At 42.8% G+C, this 21,394-nt stretch overlaps 1 protein-coding gene across 4 annotated transcripts in view; it reads left to right on the top strand.

The window, feature by feature from the left end:
* The window catches only part of LOC135516335 (Kv channel-interacting protein 4-like), a 233,394-nt gene that overhangs the window by 196,978 nt on the left and 15,022 nt on the right, over positions 1 to 21,394 (top strand). For all 4 annotated transcript variants that reach the window (XM_064940567.1, XM_064940565.1, XM_064940568.1 and 1 more), the window contains exon 2: positions 11,816 to 11,940. In XM_064940567.1, the coding sequence (XP_064796639.1) occupies positions 11,816 to 11,940 (125 nt within the window). The remainder of the gene's footprint in view (positions 1 to 11,815; positions 11,941 to 21,394) is intronic.

Genomic DNA, 21,394 nt, shown 5'->3' with positions numbered 1-21,394 from the left:
TAACTGACTTCTATTTTAACGCTTGGCAACGTAGACGCTGGTTGGCGCGCACGAGCAGTGTGGGTGCAATAATTGAATAACATATGTTTAAATTTATTTTTGCAACGCACGCTACGCGAGTGGTGTGGTCAGCATGTTAGAAGTGAACAATGGCAGAGTGTGTTTCTTTACCGGCCATTTACATGACTCTTGCTTTGGTCCTATGTTGTCTTGCCAGGCCCCAATGACTATAAAAGGAAATGGTTCAGGTGGAGATAAGATCAGTGTATAGTTTGGCTCAGGGTCCAGCTTGTCAACTGGAGTGGGCTGTGGTGTGTCGTAAGTAGAGGACACGTCACATAGTTTGTGCTGACCAGACTTTAGTTTCACTCTTATTGCACAACCAACCATGAAGAACTGACCTGCCATTGTAATCGTGTTAGGATCTTAATTTGATCAACCTGTTGCAGGAGAACTTTACTGCAATGCAGCAAATTTCACACTTGTTGTGTATTTGAGGTTTAAAAAGGCTTCTGAAGTTTGTAATTTCCACTTTCAAATTCCTGTTGCTGCAGGATTATTTTCCTGCTGGAGCAAAGTGCCTCAAATTAAGATTGTTCATCTGTATGTCCATTTCTGTTCTCATGTACACTGCTGTATGTTTACAGAAGTATGTGGACAGCCCTTCAAAATAGTGAACTTGGCTTTTTCAGTCACACCCCTGGCTGACAGGTGTATAAAATGAGCACACAGCCATGCAATCTCCATAGAAAAACATTGGCAGGAGAATGTCCTTACTGAAGAACTCAGTGATTTTCAACGTGGCACCATTATAGGATGCCACTGTTCCAACAAGTCAGTTTGTCAAATTTCTGCCCTGCTAGACCTGCCCCGGTCAACTATAAGTGCTGTTATTGTGAAGTGGAAGCATCTAGGAGCAACGGCTCAGCCGTGAAGTGGTAGGCCACAAGCTCACAGAACGGGACTGCCGAGTGCTCAGTTGCAACACTCACTACCGAGTTCCAAACTGCCCCTGGAAGCTACGTTTGTCAGGAGCTTCATGAAATGGGTTTAATGGCCGAGCAGCCTCACACAAGCCTAAGATCACCATGCGCAATGCCATGCGTCGGCTAGAGTGGTGTAAAGCTCGCCGCACGTGGATTCTGGAGCAGTGGAAACTGGTTCTCTGAAGTATTGAATCACACTTCACCATCTATCACACTTCACCATCTGGTGGTCCGACGGATGCCAGCTTCGGGCTAGGCCCCTTAGTTCCAGTGAAGGGAATGTTAACGCTACAGCATACAATGAAATTCTGTGCTTCCAACTTTGTGGCAACAGTTTGGGGAAGGCCCTATAATGTTTCAGCATGGCAATGCCCCGTGTATAAATTGTGGTCCATCCAGAATTTGTTTTATGTGTGGAAGAACTTGACTGGCCTGCACAGAACCCTGACCTCAACCCCTTCGAACACCTTTGGGATGAATTGGAATGCCGATTGCGAGACAGGCCTAATCGCCAAACATCAGTGCCCGACCTCACTAATGCTCTAGTGGCTGAATGGCAGCAAGTCCCCGCAGCAATGTTCCAACATCTAGTGGAAAGCCTTCCCAGAAGAGTGGAGGCTGTTTGAACAGTAATGGGGGGGACCAACTCCATATTCGAGATATTCGATGAGCAGGTGTCCATACTTTTGGTCATGTAGTGTACATGTCTACACCAGAAGGCCAATATATTTTGTATCCTAATGACATTTTACATGTGGAAATTCTTACACAGGGACACTCGAAGCCAATCTCAATATTAATCTTTGTTTATTGTCAGCGTGCTGGGGAGCTTCCAACCAACTCAATGCACCATAGTACACATGTCAATCAGGAGCTCTGCTTGGGCAGTCCCAGCAGTTGTCTTATATACGGCTATACACAGACAAGTTATATTTGCATGATTTAGCATAATTAATTAATCATTAACGTTTTGTTTAATACGTGTGACCGACGAATACTGGAATATAACATGTGACAGACTAATACCTCACCTTGAAACTGAGATATCTTTCATTCTCAAAACAAGGTTCTGGGCGTACTGCCAAATTGCAGCTATTGATAGTGAGGATTTGTTCAGTCAGCCACTTGCATGAACACAGAAATTGGTTTATAGAACAGTACATAGATAGAACACAGACATTAGTTATAAGAATAGCACAAACGTAAAAATTCCCATTACAGATACATTCATAAATGCAATCATATTTGACGTTTTAGAATGTGGCTTATGTCATTGGAGTGAACAGCACAGTATAGTATGTTCACCTGCTAATGAGCCCTCTATTATTAAACTGGGTTTCTCGTCACCCGAGAGAGGGGGTTTCCTTTCCTCTGGTTAACGACCAGACAGCATTATCACCAGACCATGCCTGGATATCCTTAGGTCAACATGGGTTATGTTAATTACAGTGACACCACAGTCCATGCACGGTTATAGCTCCACACACCTCCGACAAGGCACTTATGTGACACTGGAGTGTGATTGTCTGTAACACTAGCAGGTGTGTTGCCGGATGATAAATTGTAGGCCCTCTGAGTGCTGGCCTGCTTTTCTCATCCCGGCTCCCTGATGCCACAGAGCGAACTTAACATTTGGGATCTGATGCTAACTCATCCCAGAGTAAGACCTCGACATGCATGAGAAAAGCTTTCTGAGCAGAGCACTGTTTAGCTCCATTACAGACCATGCTCCAGTAATATTGGAATATTGGGGGATATTTGAACAAGGGATATGGTAAGTGGAGGGAAACCTAACCTAGGAGGTTAGATGGAAGTCATGAGAAGGTCAAAGCTGTACGCTATTGAAAGCTGTACGCTACTGTACGCTATCAATTCGCTGTACGCTATTGAGGAAGAAAATGGTCTTCTCACAGCCGCATGTGTTTGACAACAGCTGATAATCAGATCAAAAATGCAGGAATGGCACGGAACAAGTGAAATTGCGAATTAGTTACGCATTCTCAGTTTGGATAAGTAGTATGTTGATATTTGTTGCTTACTGCATACTTTTTTACCTAACAGTACATTCTAAATATACTGAACAAAAATATAAACGCAACAATTTCAACGATTTTACTGAGTTACAGTTCATGAGGAAATCAGTCAATTGAAAATAAATAAATAATAATATATGGAGTTCACATGACTGGGAATACAGATAGGCATCTGTTGGTCAAAAATACATTTTAAAAAAGTAAGAGCATAGATCAGGGCGTAGATTAAAAAAAGTAAGGGCGTAGATCAGAAATCCAGTCAGTATCTGGTGTGACCACCACCGCCTCATGCAGCACGACACACCTCCTTCACATAGAGTTGATCAAGCCGTTGATTGTGGCCTGTGGAATGTTGTCCCACTCCTCTTCAATGGCTGTGCGAAGTTGCTGGATATCGGCGTGAACTGGAACACACTGTCGCACACGGAAATCCAGAGCATCCCACACATGCTCAATGGGTGACATGTCTGGTGAGTATGCAAGCCATGGAAGAACTGGGGCATTTTAACCTACAGGCAACTGTGTACAGATCCTTGCGACATGGGGTCGTGCCTTATCATGCTGAAACATGAGGTGATGGCGGTGGATGAATGGCCCAACAATGGGCCTCAGGATCTCATCATGGTATCTCAATGCATTCAACCCTGGGGAGGCAGGGTAGCCTAGTGGTTACAGTGTTGGACTAGTAACTGGAATGTTGCAAGTTCAAATCCTGGAGCTGACAAGGTACAAATCTGTCATTCTGCCCCTGAACAGGCACTGTTCCTGGTCCGTCATTAAGAATTTGTTCTTAACTAACTTGCCTAGTTAAATAAAGGTAAAAAAATTCAAATTGCCATCAATAAATTGAAATTGTGTTCGTTGTCCGTAGCTAATGCATGGTCATAACCCCACCGCCACCATGGGGCACTGTTCATATTGCTGACATCAGTAAACTGCTCACCCACGTGAGGCTCTATAAAACGGCATTGAAGGTGGCTTATGAGAGAGGAATTAACATTAAATTCTCTGGCAACACCTCAAGTTCACATTCCTGCCTATGGCATGCTCCCTAAAACTTGAGACATCTGTGGCATTGTGACAAAATTACACATTTTATTGTCCCCAGCACAACCTTTGGAATGAGCATGCTTTTTAATCAGCTGCGTGATATGCCACAGTTGGATGGATTATGTAAATGAGAAATGCTCACTAACAAGGATGTAAACAAATTTGTGCCAAACATTTTAGAGAAATAATATTTTTGTGCATATTGAAAAATGCTGGGATCTTTTATTTCAGCTCATGAAACATCGGATCAACACTTTACATGTTGCATTTATATTTTTGTTCAGTGTAGTATGACTAGCACACAGTAAGTAGTTTTAGTAATCATTAGTGGGCAAGACAGATTTCGAACACGTCTGCTTATCATGTAAGAAATGAGCTGCAAGAATAAACTGCTGCTACTTTACAAGATAAGCTAGATGAGGGACCTTTGTGTCAACAAAATAATGTACTATGTGTACTGAAAATGTCAGCAACACATGTGGTCGCTTAGGAATAGGGCAACCTTTTGGGGAACTAGCTGTGCCACAGTTGTGTTCCCTTCTTTGCAGAAGGCAAAAGTATGACATGACAGCAGTGTGCATGTTGTGATTTTATGCTGTGTTGTGATTTAAAAAATGGTGGGTCCCCAGTTTGTCCGTATTCCCACAATGCTTTGGTCAGGACAACAACATTGGACCTTTGCTTGTGATGAATATGTCGCACTACAAACTTGGCATGACAATTCACTGGAGCAGGAGCTGTGGTGAGGAAGCAGTCACTGTGACGCCTGCTAGCTCAGTCGAAGCTGTCTCCTACATTAGGACATATCACATCCATTTAGTCCATTATGAAACAAAGGGCAAGTGTTCATTCAGAAACACTGGCTGCATTAAGGGCCGTGTCACTCAGGGCCTACATTAATTCCACTTAGAATGACAGTGCTTGCTGTCTGCCATTTCTCAAGCCGGGCCCTGAGCAGCGTACCGCGCAGCTCCCGGAAATAACAAAAATAACAAAACAAGTATGGATTTGTATAAGTTGGGCATTCACTTTAGACAAATATTGTCTTTGAATTTCAACACTGGCCAGAGTTGTCACATGAATTACCTGACTTGGTCTATTCTCTTCAGCTCTTAGTGGAGATACTAAAGGCTAGTGTCACTGCACTACCTTAATGATTCCACATAAATGTCTGCTCTCCAAAGCTTTTTGTATTTTTGCCGAGGACAGATACCGATCTCCTTGACACTCAGCAGCAGGGTATGTCAGTGTGGCAACAAAATGGACGACAACAGCAAGTCATCTGACCTGATGGTCCAGAAGATTGCCCTGACATCATGATATTGGAGGAGGATATTGCGTCTCACACATTGGTTATTGGCCTGGATGGATATTGTCTCGAAGAAAAAACTAGATTCATGTCATTTGTCAGAGAATCTATATGTATATTTTCTACATTGTATGTCATCATGTTGGCTTGCATCGCATATACCGCTGTGTTAGACTGTAGTCAGCGCCACGTAGAAATATAATATCTGCTAAATGTAGCCAGCCACTGTACAAGTCCCAAGTAAAGGGAAGCCTCTTTCTCCACTTTCTAGAGTTCCCATCTAGTGGCTGTCAGTGTGGACTCCTCACTGTGACTTCCTCACAAACACGCAGCGCATTCTGTCACTGCCTTTATTCTTTATACCAGACATCAAAGTCGTCTTGTAATTACGAGTGAGTGATGAACGGCACCGCATTCGTGAGCTTTTATTTACGCCCATGCTAGCCTTAAAGGCCTGCAGAATTAATTTGTTCACTTTGGCAAGAAGGTAGAAACAACTTTAGCGCTTGCAGGAGATGTCCCCTAAACGTGTTATTTAAATGAATAAAAATTCTACAAAATGTATTACGCGCTATAGCGATCATAAAGGTTGGGCATTTTATCCTCTTGAGATAGATATTGTGTTGACACACAATGCTGTTGCAGTCGTGTATAATATTGCTCACAGTGGCAGGCACAACATGGACCCCTGGGAGTTTGTAAAGCAATACGCTTGACTGTGTGAAATGAGTTTGATAGATGAGGTATTGGATTGGTGTCTGACCTAAGGTCACATGCTCCAGATAATATTAAAAGCCCCTCCTACGGTGATGACCCAGTGCCACAATATTAGAGTATATTAATAAGTCATGTTAACATAATGACTGGGTTCATGGAGTAGGCCTTACACTAGCAGGCCAAGATTACTGCTGAGAGTTGCATCTCGGTTGTAGGTACTGAATGTATCAGCATTGGCTGCCATACTGAAGTGAGTCGTTTTTGCATTGCAATGTCTTTTACATTTGAAAGCCAATTTCAAACAACAATATTTTACTGAATTAATGGTGAGACCAAGCTGCCTCGGCTTGGTCATAATGGCTGACACGAGATGCGTCCACTTTGATGATCATTTGTGCCCAGATCTGAGATTTAATTTCCCTTTAATAATACATGAGTGCTAAATCTGAATGTTTTCACATAGCAGGTAAATGCACTCCAGTGTTGTTGTCCTGAGTTCTTTGTGACAGTAACTGATCTCCACTGCTTGCACTCCAACATCTCCCTTCCCCATTCACTTTGTCTCCCAGCATGCATTGCAGCCACCAGTTGCCCTGGTAACTGTGACACTCACCGTGCTGTATCTCCTAGGTTACGTCTGCCCCCAGAATGACCACAGGCGCGGTGTCAGAGCTCGGCTCATGAAGCTCTTTCCTGGCTCCTCTGCCAAAAAGTCATCTACCAGTAGCCAAAGCAAGTCTTTCACTCTCTTTATCCCTCTTTCCCCCTAACTGTTATCCTTCCTCCCTTCTCTCTGGGGTCAATTCAGTCTATTCATGGTGTAAACTGAAATTCCTATTCAATAATTGAAAAATAAGGTGTATACTTTCAATACATTCTCAATAAACTGTAAAGTACAAGTTATTTATTTAAAAATGTTTTATTATTTTAAATGTTTTAATTCAAATCACTTCCTGAATTGACTGCCTTCAATGTGTGGGATCCCTGTACAGTCAGTGTGGTTTTTGACAGAAACCTCAGGCCAGTCACTGCTTCTCTGTCTGCTCGCTGATGCCCTCATCTTCTGTGGCTGGCCACTGGCACCAATTGCGAGGAAATGTTTTTGGAGAGACAGAATCCCTACTTTACCTTCTACAAAAATGTGGGACCTAAAATCAAAGTCTAATCCCTCCCTTTTCGAATAATATTCAAACTTCAAAGAGTGAAGAGAAGGTGCATGGCAAAAGAGATGCAACTGTCAATATAGAAGATGTCAATGCACTGGGTTAGGTCTGATGCTACAACCCACCTGTTTGCAATATACCTGGGGGGGGGACTTTATTGTCCATTGGATAAATAGTAATTGAAACTCTGACTGATGATGTCATAACTATGAGTCAGTAAACTGGTGAATCATTCGTCTGGGTTGTCTGGTTGACGTGACTGTCCCTGTGTGTGTACAAAAGTAAAAGTTTGAGGAAAAACAAAACAAAACAAAAATGAATAAATATAAGCCATTGCAAATAGTGCCTTTGGATAGAACTTTCTTTAATCATTTAACCAGTGACATGGAGAGGCCGACTCCGTTGCACTCTTTTGATGAATCACCTCTCACGCAGTGTCTTACGTCACTTTGTTGGGCACCAACACACTCAGTGGACAGGACATTGACTTGACAGTGTGAGTGACGGCAGTAATTAATTCAGCATCACGAGAAGGGTAAGCATGTTTACATTAGCTTTATGTATAGGACCACTAGATATCGTATTCTTTTGAAGCGTGAGCATAGGGGTTTCACCAGCATTGTAGGGAAACTCTCAGACTCCGAAAACAAATGGTGTGTCTTCACTTACCCATCATGCTTGTAGACACACACCCACCCTGTTGGGGCCCAGCTCCATTTCGGCAGGTTAATCAAGGACTGAAAGGAGACGTGGTCTTTTAGGCTAATTAGGGTTGGCGAGATGCTGTCATATCTCAGGTGTGTGTGTGCAACTGAGATGAGTCAAGCGCTTAGCTCGGAGGACAACCGCTAGCGGTGACAGGGCCGAGACGGCGGGTGTCATCATTACAGGCCCATTAAAGTGTTTGTCAGGGTTCAGCAGCCCTCATCTTGAGGAGGCTCTTTGCCAGAGGGGCTGTGTTCTTAGGTCTCTAACACTAATTACCTCGCTGCCGTGATATTTCATAGGAGAGATCGGAACACCGGCAACCGTTTTGGGGGGTTTTGCTCTGTTTTGTCATGTAAGGTTTTCTAATGAAGGGGCAAGGGGAGGATGTGAAAAGAAAATAGGTTCCTTGATTGGTTGGTTGTTGAAGTGTGCTTGAAACTGACCCTTAAGCCTAATGTCAAATAATGTCCAATTGTAGTGATCATCAAGTGAATATGGCTAACCTGACAATGACGACACGCTACTAGCCTATATTCTTACTCTCCTGAGACTGATACTGTGGAGCTGAAATTCAATTGTCTGTAGGCCTTTAAACCATTAGTGTCCTTTGCATGAATGACATATTCATTGGATTTCATTAGCAACAGGGGTGATACAAATGTGTGTATTTGCTCCTGTGCTGTAATTGTACAACATTTAATTTTGGCTAAAGTCTCCTTTGGCTGACTATGGTGGATAGTTGGTTCAGAACAGTCATTTAAAGCCACTGCATTTAAGTGGGGACTACATGGTATACTTTCCCCACAGAAACGGACTACTGCATTTAAGTGGGGACTACATGGTATACTTTCCCCACAGAAACGGACTACTGCATTTAAGTGGGGACTACATTGTATACTTTCCCCACAGAAACGGACTACTGCATTTAAGTGGGGACTACATTGTATACTTTCCCCACAGAAACGGACTACTGCATTTAAGTGGGGACTACATTGTATACTTTCCCCACAGAAACGGACTACTGCATTTAAGTGGGGACTACATTGTATACTTTCCCCACAGAAACGGACTACTGCATTTAAGTGGGGACTACATGGTATACTTTCCCCACAGAAACGGACTACTGCATTTAAGTGGGGACTACATGGTATACTTTCCCCACAGAAACGGACTACTGCATTTAAGTGGGGACTACATGGTATACTTTCCCCACAGAAACGGACTACTGCATTTAAGTGGGGACTACATGGTATACTTTCCCCACAGAAACGGACTACTGCATTTAAGTGGGGACTACATGGTATACTTTCCCCACAGAAACGGACTACTGTATTTAAGTGGGGACTACATGGTATACTTTCCCCACAGAAACGGACTACTGCATTTAAGTGGGGACTACATTCTTTCCCCACAGAAACGGACTACTGCATTTAAGTGGGGACGACATGGTATACTTTCCCCACAGAAACGGACTACTGCATTTAAGTGGGGACTACATTGTATACTTTCCCCACAGAAACGGACTACTGCATTTAAGTGGGGACGACATGGTATACTTTCCCCACAGAAACAGACTACTGCATTTAAGTGGGGACGACATGGTATACTTTCCCCACAGAAACAGACTACTGCATTTAAGTGGGGACTACATGGTATACTTTCCCCACAGAAACGGACTACTGTATTTAAGTGGGGACTACATGGTATACTTTCCCCACAGAAACGGACTACTGCATTTAAGTGGGGACTACATGGTATACTTTCCCCGCAGAAACGGACTACTGTATTTGGGGCCCCGGGCACCGACCTCCTTTAAGAAAACAGATTTTGTTTTAGGTAAATGGCCAACTTCCTGCAATTGTGTTGAAAACATGTTTTGTCATGAGGCTATGAGAATATTTTGCAGTGTGTAAACTACACAATTCTAATGTCTGTGCTTAGAGGGTGATTCGGGGTTGTGTGATCTTTGTGGCACAACTGACTGAAATAAACTCAACAACTGAGACACAAACTGAACAAGTTCCACAGACATACAGTGGGGAGAACAAGTATTTGATACACTGCTGATTTTGCAGGTTTTCCTACTTACAAAGCATGTAGAGGTCTGTAATTGCTGCAGTGTGTGCAAACCTGGTCAAGAACTACAGGAAACGTATGATCTCTGTAATTGCAAACAAAGGTTTCTGTACCAAATATTAAGTTCTGCTTTTCTGATGTATGAAATACTTATGTCATGCAATAAAATGCAAATTAATTACTTAAAAATCATACAATGTGATTTTCTGGATTTTTGTTTTAGATTCCGTCTCTCACAGTTGAAGTGGACCTTTGATAAAAATTACAGACCTCTACATGCTTTGTAAGTAGGAAACACTACCGATTTTGCAGGTTATCAAATACTTGTTCTCCCCACTGTATGACTAACAGAAATGAAATAATGTGTCCCTGAACAAAGGGGGGTCAAAATCAAAAATAACAGTCAGTATCTGGTGTGGCTACATGCTGTATTAAGAACTGCAGTGCATCTCCTCCTCATGGACTGCACCAGATTTGTCAGTTCTTGCTGTGAGATGTTACCCCACTCTTCCACCAAGGCACTTGCAAGTTCCCAGACATTTCTGGGGGAAATGGCCCTAGCCCTTACCCTCTGATCCAACAGGTTCCAGACGTGCTCAATGGGATTGAGATCCGGGCTCTTTGCTGGCTGTGGCAGAACACTGACGTTCCTGTCGTGCAGGAAATCATGCACAGAATGAGCAGTATGGCTGGTGGCATTGTCATGCTGGAGGGTCATGTCAGGATGAGCCTGCAGGAAGGGTATCACATGAGGGAGGAGGATGTCTTCCCTGTAACACACAGCGTTGAGATTGCCTGCAATGACAACAAGCTCAGTCCGATGATGCTGTGACACACTGCCCCAGACCATGACGGGCCCTCCACCTCCAAATCGATCCCGCTCCAGAGTGCAGGCCTCGGTGTAACACTCATTCCTTCGACAGTAAATGTGAATCCGACCATCACCTCTGGTAAAACAAAACCGGGACTAGAAAAAGAGCATATTTTGCCAGTCCTGTCTGGTCCAACGATGGTGGGTTTGTGCCCATAGTCGACGTTGTTCCATCTGATGTCTGGTGAGGACTTGCCTTACAACAGGCCTACAAGCCCTCAGTCCAGCCTCTTTCAGCCTATTGCGGACAGTGTGAGCATTGATGGAGGGATTGTGCATTCCTGGTGTAACTCGGGCAGTTGTTGTTGCCATCCTGTACCAGTTGTGTTGTTCGGATGTACTGATCCTGTGCAGGTGTTGTTACACGTGGTCTGCCACTGCGAGGACTCTCAGCTGTCCGTCCTGTAGCACTGTCTTAGGCGTCTCACAGTATGGACATTGCAATTTATTGTCCTGGCCACATCTCCACTCCTCATGCCTCATGGCAGCATGCCTAAGGCACGTTCACGCAGATGAGCAGGTACCCTGGACATCTCTTTTTGTACTTTTCAGTGTCAGTAGAAAGGCCTCTTTAGTGTCCTAAGTTTTCATAACTGTGACCTTAATTGCCTACTGTCTGTAAGCTGTTAGTGTCTTAACGACCGTTCCACAGGTGCATGTTCATTACTTGTTTATGGTTCATTGAACATGCATGGGAAACCGTGTTTAAACCCTTTACAATGAAGATCTGTAAAGTTGTTTGGATCTTTACTAATTATCTTTGAAGGACAGGGTCCTGAAAAAGGGACATTTATTTTTTTGCTGAGCTTATAAGGACAGCACACACTCCTTTCTCTTATGGGTGAAATGTAGCCAGTTGTCGTCAGCTTCTGAATGTCTCACTCCTACTTCCTCCTCTGCAGACAGCGTGGAGGATGAGTTGGAGCTTTCAGCCGTCCGCCATCGCCCCGAGGGCCTGGAGCAACTGGAGGCCCTGACCCGCTTCAACCGCAAGGAGCTGCAGATCCTCTACCGAGGCTTCAAGAACGTAAGTGGGCCAGTTTAACCACGCATCCAAAATGCAATTAAGAGAACATGCATTGTCTCTTTTCTGTCTCTCCATAAATGTCCTCCTCCAAATATCCATGTAGTCAGACTCGTGTTTCCATTCTTAGACCATTCTTACCATTTGAGGACCACTTTGGAAACAAGTGTTTTAATTCATAATTTTAAGTGCTTTCCTCTGGGTCCACATTGTACATACGGTTGAAGTCGGGAAGTTTACATACACTTAGGTTGGAGTCTTTAAAACTCGTTTTTCAACCACTCCACAAATTTCTTGTTAATAAACCATAGTTTTGGCAACTTTGCATGACACAATGATTTTTTCCAACAATTGTTTACAGACAGATTTCACTTATAATTCACTGTATCACAATTCCAGTGGGTCAGAAGTTTAGATTCATTAAGTTGACTGTGCCATTAAACAGCTTGGAAAATTCCAGAACATGAGGTCATAGCTTTAGAAGCTTCTGATAGGCTAATTGACATCATTTGAGTTAATTGGAGCTGTACCTGTGGATGTATTTCAAGGCCAACCTTCAAACTTAGTGCCTCTTTGCTTGACATCAAGTGAAAATCCAAATGAATCAGTTTGGGGAAGGCCATTTCCTGTTTCAGGATGACAATTCCACCATTCACAAAGCGAGGTCCATCCAGAAATGGTTTGCTGAGATCGGTGTGTGGAATAATTTGACTGGCCTGCACTGAGCCCTGACCTCGACCCCCATCAAACACCTTTAGGATGAATTGTAAGTCCAATTGCGAGCCAGGCCTAATCTCCCAACATCAGTGCCCAACCTCACTAATGCTTTTGTGGCTAAATGGAAGCAAGTCCCTGCAGCAACGTTCCAACATCTAGTGGAAAGCCTTCCCAGAAGAGTGGATGCTGTTATAGCACCACAGGGGTGACCAACTCCATATTAATGCCCATGATTTTGGAATGAGATGCTTGATGAGCACGTGTCCACATACTTTTGGCCACACAGTGTACCTCACTCGAGAATAGTCAAGGATGAGTACTAAAGGAAAAATTAGGTCACACCTCAAATGCATTCTATATACTATCTAATGACTAACGAACAATCGGGTCACACAAGGTTCTTTAGAGCAGCAAGTGTACAATAAAAAGGTCTTTGTCACCTCTGTTAAGAACTGTAATGAGATGACCCAGAATTAACTTGACCCAAATTGTCTGGTGACAAATGGGTAGGCCCACGGCCTATGACACCGCATCCCGAGTGGCCCTGGTCCCTGTGGACACTACCCAGAGACCCTGTGATGTGCATAGGGGAAGTCTACCCATTAGCCCTTCACCACAGGAGACTGGAAATAAGGGCTGATAAGTTCTCTAATGCCTGAGGCGGCTCTTAATTGTCACCATGTTGTCCCCTGACGCCTTGTCCCTATGGAATCTCCCATCAAAACATTTTTAAGACCCCTTCCACTACCTCTAGAGCTTTTTGTTTTCTCTCCTCTTTCGCTAAGACTGTTTTAAGGTGGCATTTGGTCTTGCATGTTCAATGATAGTGGCCTCTCAGCAGAAGCCAGACCCATCACTCCTCTACAGTTAGGCAGTTATTGTAGTTGGGCACATTCCCAATCAGGACAGTGTCTCAAACTTAGAAAAATCACAGCTTTTGACTAGCTTTTGTCCATTGTCGAGGCTATAGCTCTTTAACTTATTACCCGCTCAGGTCAGATCCTGATCTATGGTTCACGCTCAGCCAGTGTCAGGGGCAAAACACAGGAAAGCTTTAAAAAAACTGGCCTGACAAATGTAATCTGGAACAGTCTCTATTCTAAGCAATTTTGGCCCTGTGTCCTTGACGTCTCAGACTTGGGTGCGAATCATCGCTCCGAGGTGAGCGTCTGAGGGTGGTAGAGTCTTTTTGAACATCAATCTTTACGAGTAAGACATTTATAACCCCTCCGAGCGGCCAGAGTTCGGCTTTCTCTCGGGTCACTAGTACCCGGAACGAGACCTTTGGCCAAATATTTAGATGTCCGAACAGGGCTTTATTCAGACCCGATGTGGTCATATGTCCAACACTGCTCGTCTTTATCGTCAGACCCAGTATGAAGGTTGTTTCTCGCATTGCCGACCTCATCCCAGACTCCTGACAAAAGCAACCTAATCTCCGCACGTCTGACCAATTCTTCCAAACGTTTCAGGAATTCAGAGCCAGGGCATCAGATTACCATCTCAGATTGTGACTCTAAAATACATCAGTGGAGATGCCGCTGTTAAAACTTCTCAGTCGGTAGCTTGATTTTCCACATACATTTCCTTCCCCGACCTTGATGAGATGAGTCATTGTAAGGAATTTCACGTGCGGCTGGGGTTTGCATTCCACAAATTAGTTATGATTTTCTTCTCATGGATGAGTTCATTTCACAAGTTTATCAAATGACTACAGATACATTGAGTCATCTCAGACCCATTCAAACCCATATGTAGAGAAGTGCACTGTCATAGAGTAACAATTGTGAGATTTTACTCTATTTTGATATTGATTGATGTAAACACAGACAAATCATATCAGCACACCAACATGCTGACAATATTCATTGGACATTTTTCTATTTGGCTTTAGTTTTTTAAATTTTATTTTTTACCTTTTTACTAGGCAAGTCAGTTAAGAACAAATTCTTATTTTCAATGACGGCCTGTTCAGGGGCAGAACGACAGCTTTGTACCTTGTCAGCTCAGGGATTTGAACTTGCAACCTTTCGGTTACTAGTCCAACGCTCAAACCACTAGGCTACCCTGCCGCCCCGTTTCATTCTCCCCAAAATTGAGATGAGCTCTCTGGTCTCTGTGAGATTCACAGTGAGGGAAAAAAGTATTTGATCCCCTGCTGATTTTGTACGTTTGCCCACTGACAAATACATTATCAGTCTAACTTTAATGGTAGGTTTATTTGAACAGTGAGAGACAGATTAACAACAAAAAAATCCAGAAAAACACATGTCAAAAATGTTAGAAATTGATTTGCATTTTACTTAGAGAAATAAGTATTTGACCCCTCTGCAAAACATGACTTGGTGGCAAAACCTTTGTTGGCAATCAGAGGTCAGACATTTCTTGAAGTTGGCCACCAGGTTTGCACACATCTCAGGAGGGATTTTGTCCCACTCCTCTTTGCAGATCTTCTCCAAGTCATTAAGGTTTCGAGGCTGACGTTTGGCAACTCGAACCTTCAGCTCCCTCCACAGATTTTCTATGGGATTAAGGTCTGGAGACTGGCTCGGCCACTCCAGGACCTAATGTGCTTCTTCTTGAGCCACTCCTTTGTTGCCATGGCCGTGTGGTTTGGGTCATTGTCATGCTGGAATACCCATCCACGACCCATTTTCAATGCAACTGGCTGAGGGAAGATTTGATGGTACATGGCCCTGTCCATCGTCCCTTTGATGCGGTTAAGTTGTCCTGTCCCCTTAGCAGAAAAACACCCCCAAAGCATAATGTCTCCACCTCCATATTTGAAGGTGGGGATGGTGTTATTGGGGTCATAGGCAGCATTCCTCCTCCTCCAAACACGCCGAGTTGAGTTGATGCCAAAGAGCTCAATTTTGGTCTCATCTGACCACAACACTTTCACCCAGTTGTCCTCTGAATCATCCAGATTTTCATTGGCAAACTTCAGACGGGCATGTATATGTGCTTTCTTGTGCAGGGGGACCTTGCGGGCGCTGCAGGATTTCAGTCCTTCACTGCGTAGTGTGTTACCAATTGTTTTCTTAGTGACTATGGTCCCAGCTGCCTTGAAATCCTTGACAAGATCATCCCGTGTAGTTCTGGGCTGATTCCTCACTGTCCTCATGATCATTGAAACTCCGCGAGGTGAGATCTTGCATGGAGCCCCAGGCTGAGGGAGATTGACAGTACTTTTGTGCTTCTTCCATTTGCGAATAATCGCACCAACTGTTGTTACCTTCTCAACAAGCTGCTTGGCGATGGTCTTGTAGACCATTCCAGCCTTGTGTAGGTTTACAATCTTGTCCCTGACATCCTTGGAGAGCTCTTTGGTCTTGGCCATGGTGGAGAGTTTGGAATCTGATTGCTTGATTGCTTCTGTGGACAGGTGTCTTTTATACAGGTAACAAGCTGAGATTAGGAGCACTCCCTTTAAGAGTGTGCTCCTAATCTCAGGTCATTACCTGTATAAAAGACACCTGGGAGCCAGAAATCTTTCTGATTGAGAGGGGGTCAAATACTTATTTCCCTCATTAAAATGCAAATCAATTTATAACATTTTTAAAATGTGTTTTTCCTGATTTTTTGTTGTTATTCTGTCTCTCACTGTTCAAATAAACCTACCATTAAAATGATAGTCTGATCATTTTTTTTGTCAGTGGGCAAATGTACAAAATCAGCAGGGGATGAAATACTTTTTTCACTCACTGTATGTCACCATGACCGAGATGAACTTGACCTCACCTCACGGAATGTAAGTGGACGTTTTTGCGGGTTCTCTAGCCCCTGCGTTTTGATGGAATCGACACAGAAAACATTTTAGCTGTTTCTTTCAGCCGGCCTGACCACTTTACCTGTCTTTGCTGTCCTTGATCAAACGCTCTCCTCTAAATCGAGCTCTTAACAACTTTAGGTGCAGTGTGAACTCTATGTTCTCTGTGGAAAGCAAAACATGCAGCAATCTGTTGTGTGATCTGAAGTGAAGATGTTATTGTTTGTGTGGTGGCTTACATTTTAGTCAATTGGCTTGATTCCAAACTGAAAACTTCCCACATTCTCCCTGCCCTTGTCGATTTGCCTTCATCACTCTGGAAGGACCTGATAAATTAAAGTAATATTATTGAATCTCTATACACATTTCTTTCATCTGGTCTCCTCACATGTGCTAGGGCGAGTCACTGCACTGTATAAAGGGCAGCAGTAGGCTGTTTCTTTGTTTGGGACCCAGCCATTCTTCATTACTTTGCCATTTAATCACTATGTCCAATTAGTGTTGACATCTGTAACCTCCCAACAGTCTCTGGGGTTTCAAGGATAGTGTGAACACACTGCATTTCCACTCTGCACGACTCACAACCATATTTTGTTTAGCAGACAATAGGGCTGAAATAAGGGAAGCAGTTTAATGTCACAATGTACTATAACCATTCTGAGCATAATTACTGTACTCTATATGGCCTCATGCAGCGTGAAAACAGTGTGGGGGGGGGGGACAAAACAGTGTTTTAATTAGCACTAGCTTTGCGAAACAACAAAGGCTCCAAATTAATATTGTCTACGTCGAACTTTGTGTCTGTACAGCAGACACCTTGATTGGTTTAGTGATTAGGTTTGAAGTTGATTCAACAGAGTACGCAGGTCATGGAAGAACTGGGACATTTTCAGCTTCCAGGAATTCTGTAGAGATCCTTGTGACATGGGGCAGTGTATTATCATGCTGAAACATGAGGTGATGGCGGGGGATGAATGGCACGACAATGAGCCTCAGGATCTCATCATGGTATCTCTGTGCATTCAAATTGCCATCGCTAAATGCAATTGTGTACGTTGTCCATAGCTTATACCTGCCCATTCCATAACCCCACCGCCACCATGGGGCACTTTGTTCACAATGTTGACATCAGCAAACCGTTCGCCCACACAACGCCATACACGTAGTTGTGAGGCCGGTTGGACATAATGCCAAATTCTCTTAAAGGATGTTGTAGGCGGCTTATGGTAGAAATTAACATTCAATTATCTGGCAACAGCTGTGGTGGGCATTCCTGCAGTCAGCATGCCAATTGCACACTCACTCAAAACTTGAGACATCTGTGGCATTGTGTCGTGTGAAAAGAAATCATATTTTAGAGTGTCCCTTTATTGTCCCCAGCACAAGATGCATCCGTGTAATGATCGTGCTGTTTAATCAGCTTCTTGATATCTTGGCAAAGGATATCTTGCTGTTTAATCAACATCTTGATATCTTGGCAAAGGAGAAATGCTCACTAACAGGGATGTAAACCAATTTGTGCACACAATTTTAGAGAAATAAGCTTTTTTTGTGTGTATGGAAAAGTTCAGGTATTTTCAGCTCATGACTTTACATGTTGCGTTTAAATATTTGTTAAGTGTAATAGCTTATATGGAGATTGTCTGACAAACAAATATCTGAGGTATAGTATATTAGAATTACTGCAATATCCATGATTATGCATTTGTAAAATACAGTGCCTTCAGAAAGTATTTACACTTTTTCCGTATTTGGTTGTTACATCCTGAAATGGATTAAATGTTGTCACTGGCCTACACACAATACCCCATCATGTCAAAGTGGAATTATGTTTCTAGAAATGTTTACACATTCTTTAAAAAGACAAAGCTGAAATGTCTTGAGTGGCAAGCCTAAATAAGTTAAGGAGATAAAAATGTGCTTAATGTCACATGATAAGTTGGACTCACTCTGTGTGCAATAATAGTGTTTAACATGATTTTTGAATAACTACCTCATCTTTGTACCCCACACATACAATTATCTGTAAAGTCCCTCAGTCAACCACAAAGATCATGGAGGTTTTCCAAAAATGTTACTTTTGATTTGTTTAATTTCACCTTTATTTAACCAGGTAGGCCAGTTGAGAACAAGTTCTCATTAGCAACTGCGACCTGGCCAAGATGAAGCAAAGCAGTTTGACACAAACAACAACACAGAGTTACATTAGGAATAAACAAACGTAGAGTCAATAACAAAATAGAAAACGTCTATATACAGTGTGGGTAAATTACGTGAGGATGTAAGGCAATAAATAGGCCATAGAGACTAAAGTAAGTACAATTTAGCAAATTAACACGAGTGTAGATGTGCAGATGATGATGTGCAAGTAGAAATTCTGGTGTGCAAAAAAGTAACTAACAACAATATGGGGATGAGGTCGGTAGATTGGATGGGCTGTGTACAGCTGCAGTGATCGGTAAGCTGCTCAGATAGCGGATGCTTAAAGTTAGTGAGGGAGATATAAGTCTCCAACTTCAGCGATTTTTGCAATTTGTTCCAGTCATTGGCAGCAGAGAACTGGAAGGAAAGGTGGCCAAAGGAGGTGTTGGCTTTGGGGATGACCAGTGAGATATACCTGCTGGAGCGTGTGCTACGCAAAGAAGGGCAGCTATTGGTAGATGGGTAAAAAAGCATGGTGGTGCGTGCCTCATGTTATGTGTATGCATGTCATCGACAGGGACTAGGGAGTATTTTAGGATAAAAAGAGAAGGAGTAGAGCTAACCACAGGCAAAATCCTAGAGGAAAACCTGGTTCAGTCTGCTTTCCAACAGACACTGGGAGACACATTTTCCTTTCAGCAGGACAATAACCTAAAGCACAAGGCCAAATATACACTGGAGTTACACTACAGTTTTGACTTAAATCGTCTTTAATCTATGGCAAGACTTAAATGGCTGTCTGGCAATAATCAACAACCAACTTGACACAGCTTGAATAATTTTTTAAAAGAATAATGTGGAAATATTGTTCAATCCAGGTGTTCAAAGCTCTTAGAGACTTACCCAGATAGACTCACAGCTGTAATCGCTGTCAAAGGTGATACTAACATGTATTGACTCAGGGGTGTGAATACTTATGTAAATTTGATATTTCTCTATTTCATTTTCAATAAATGAGCAAAAAATATCTAAAAACATGTTTTTACTTCGTCATTATGGGGTATTGTGTGACGATGGGTGAGAAAAAAATACTATTTAATCCATTTTGAATTCAGGCTGTATCACAATAAAATGTGTAATAAGTCAAGGGGTATGAATACTTTCTGAAGGCACTGTATATGTGATAATTATTACTTTGACAACCTCAACGTGTAACCTACAATTCCCAACACAGGACTTTTAAAGCCAGGACTCGATCAAGTTTATATAGACAGTATAAGCGGTGTACTGTATACCCAGTATTGCCTAGTAAGACAATCCTCAGAGGGGTAAGATGTTAACACCACAACACCCTTCATAGCTCCCTTACACTTAACTTTTGACAGAATCAGGTCACAAAACAGCTAAAAGAAAAACTGGACACAAACTTAATTCAAACGGTGTGTTCTCGGCTGCTTTCCAAGAAAATCGAGGGTCTTCTTGAGCTACAGGATACTCACAGGATATTAAAAGGGGTTTATGAAACAACAAAGAACTAGCAACTCCCCTGCTTTTCCCCTCGTTCCCCCAAAACCATTAGCCATCTGGGGACCCAAACATGTGAGTCCCAGGGTACTTACTACCCACCCAGTGTAAACTGTTCCTCCATCTCTCTTCTGCAGACTTGGTCATATCAGAGACCATCTGAGACAATTGAGTAGACACTGAGGTGTAAAGTTACAGTATGCCTGGAGCGCACTCACTGGTAACTTTGGTGCAAACTTTTACAACTCAAACCTCTCTTGATCTTGCGCCTGTTGTGCAAGGTTCTGAGGAGTTTTAGATGTTATTTGAGGAAAATTCTTGCCTGAAACTTGAATACTCGTGGTAGGCTTTAGCTCAGTGGGGAAACACATTGACATTCATACACACAAACTGCGTGCTGATCAAATGCCTGCTGGTGTTAATGTGATTTGCTACTTGACAAGGCATGCAGCCCTGCCCTGGAAAAGTCTACGGGTGCCACCTACCAGCTGTGTTTATGTGGTTGGTCCTCACCCACAAACATCGAAACAACAGCTGTGGCCCACACAATTATCACCCTTCACTCTCTCCATTGGAGTTGGATACAGTTTTGCATGAATGTCCAAGTTCTATGAATGTTGTCAATATTTGTGTCTAACATCATTAAGTGACCTTTTGTGGCCAATTAGCATTGTGTTCGTGTCAAGTTCATTCAGTTTGCAACGCGATCATTTAAGTTCATTTTGTTTCTATCCAATTTTTTCATTATTGTTTTGGGGTATTGCGCCGCAGGGCCACCGTAGCAATGACAGGTGTTGCCTCAGTAAATTAATACTCATTCATAACCATACGATACCAACCTGGAAAGCTACTACAACCACTACTTTATGTGGTCTTTACACTGTTCAACTTGATGGATTTTTTTCAACATTGCTCAGTCCCGTGTTTCATTTATTTAGTGGCCTTCCCTTTTTTTGCTCATTATTATTTCACAATGGTCATCCCTTTCCAAACATTGGGAGATGTATGGTATTAAATACAGTAGACAGTTTGGGGTTGCATGAGTTGTGAGGTGGTGGTTTGTTACTACGCTGATAAATAACAATATTCATCCGGACCTTAGCTAACTAGGAAAACGACTGGACCTTAGTACTTTAGTAACCCTGCTCGAGGCTATATAAGGAACTATCTCCACATGCCTGCCATTAATCTTGCACCTTTTAAGGAGACGAAAGCTTTGTTACAGTGTGAGCTGTGAATGTTTTCGAGAGCACATAGCTTAAGGGTTATCATTGTTATCAGCAGCCCGACAGTGGGTTGGTGAGA

Source organism: Oncorhynchus masou, chromosome 27 (assembly GCF_036934945.1).
Source record: "Oncorhynchus masou masou isolate Uvic2021 chromosome 27, UVic_Omas_1.1, whole genome shotgun sequence".
Taxonomy (NCBI): Eukaryota; Metazoa; Chordata; class Actinopteri; order Salmoniformes; family Salmonidae; genus Oncorhynchus; species Oncorhynchus masou.
Note: the sequence above shows the minus strand (reverse complement) of the source record. Positions and strands in the feature narration are given on the sequence as shown.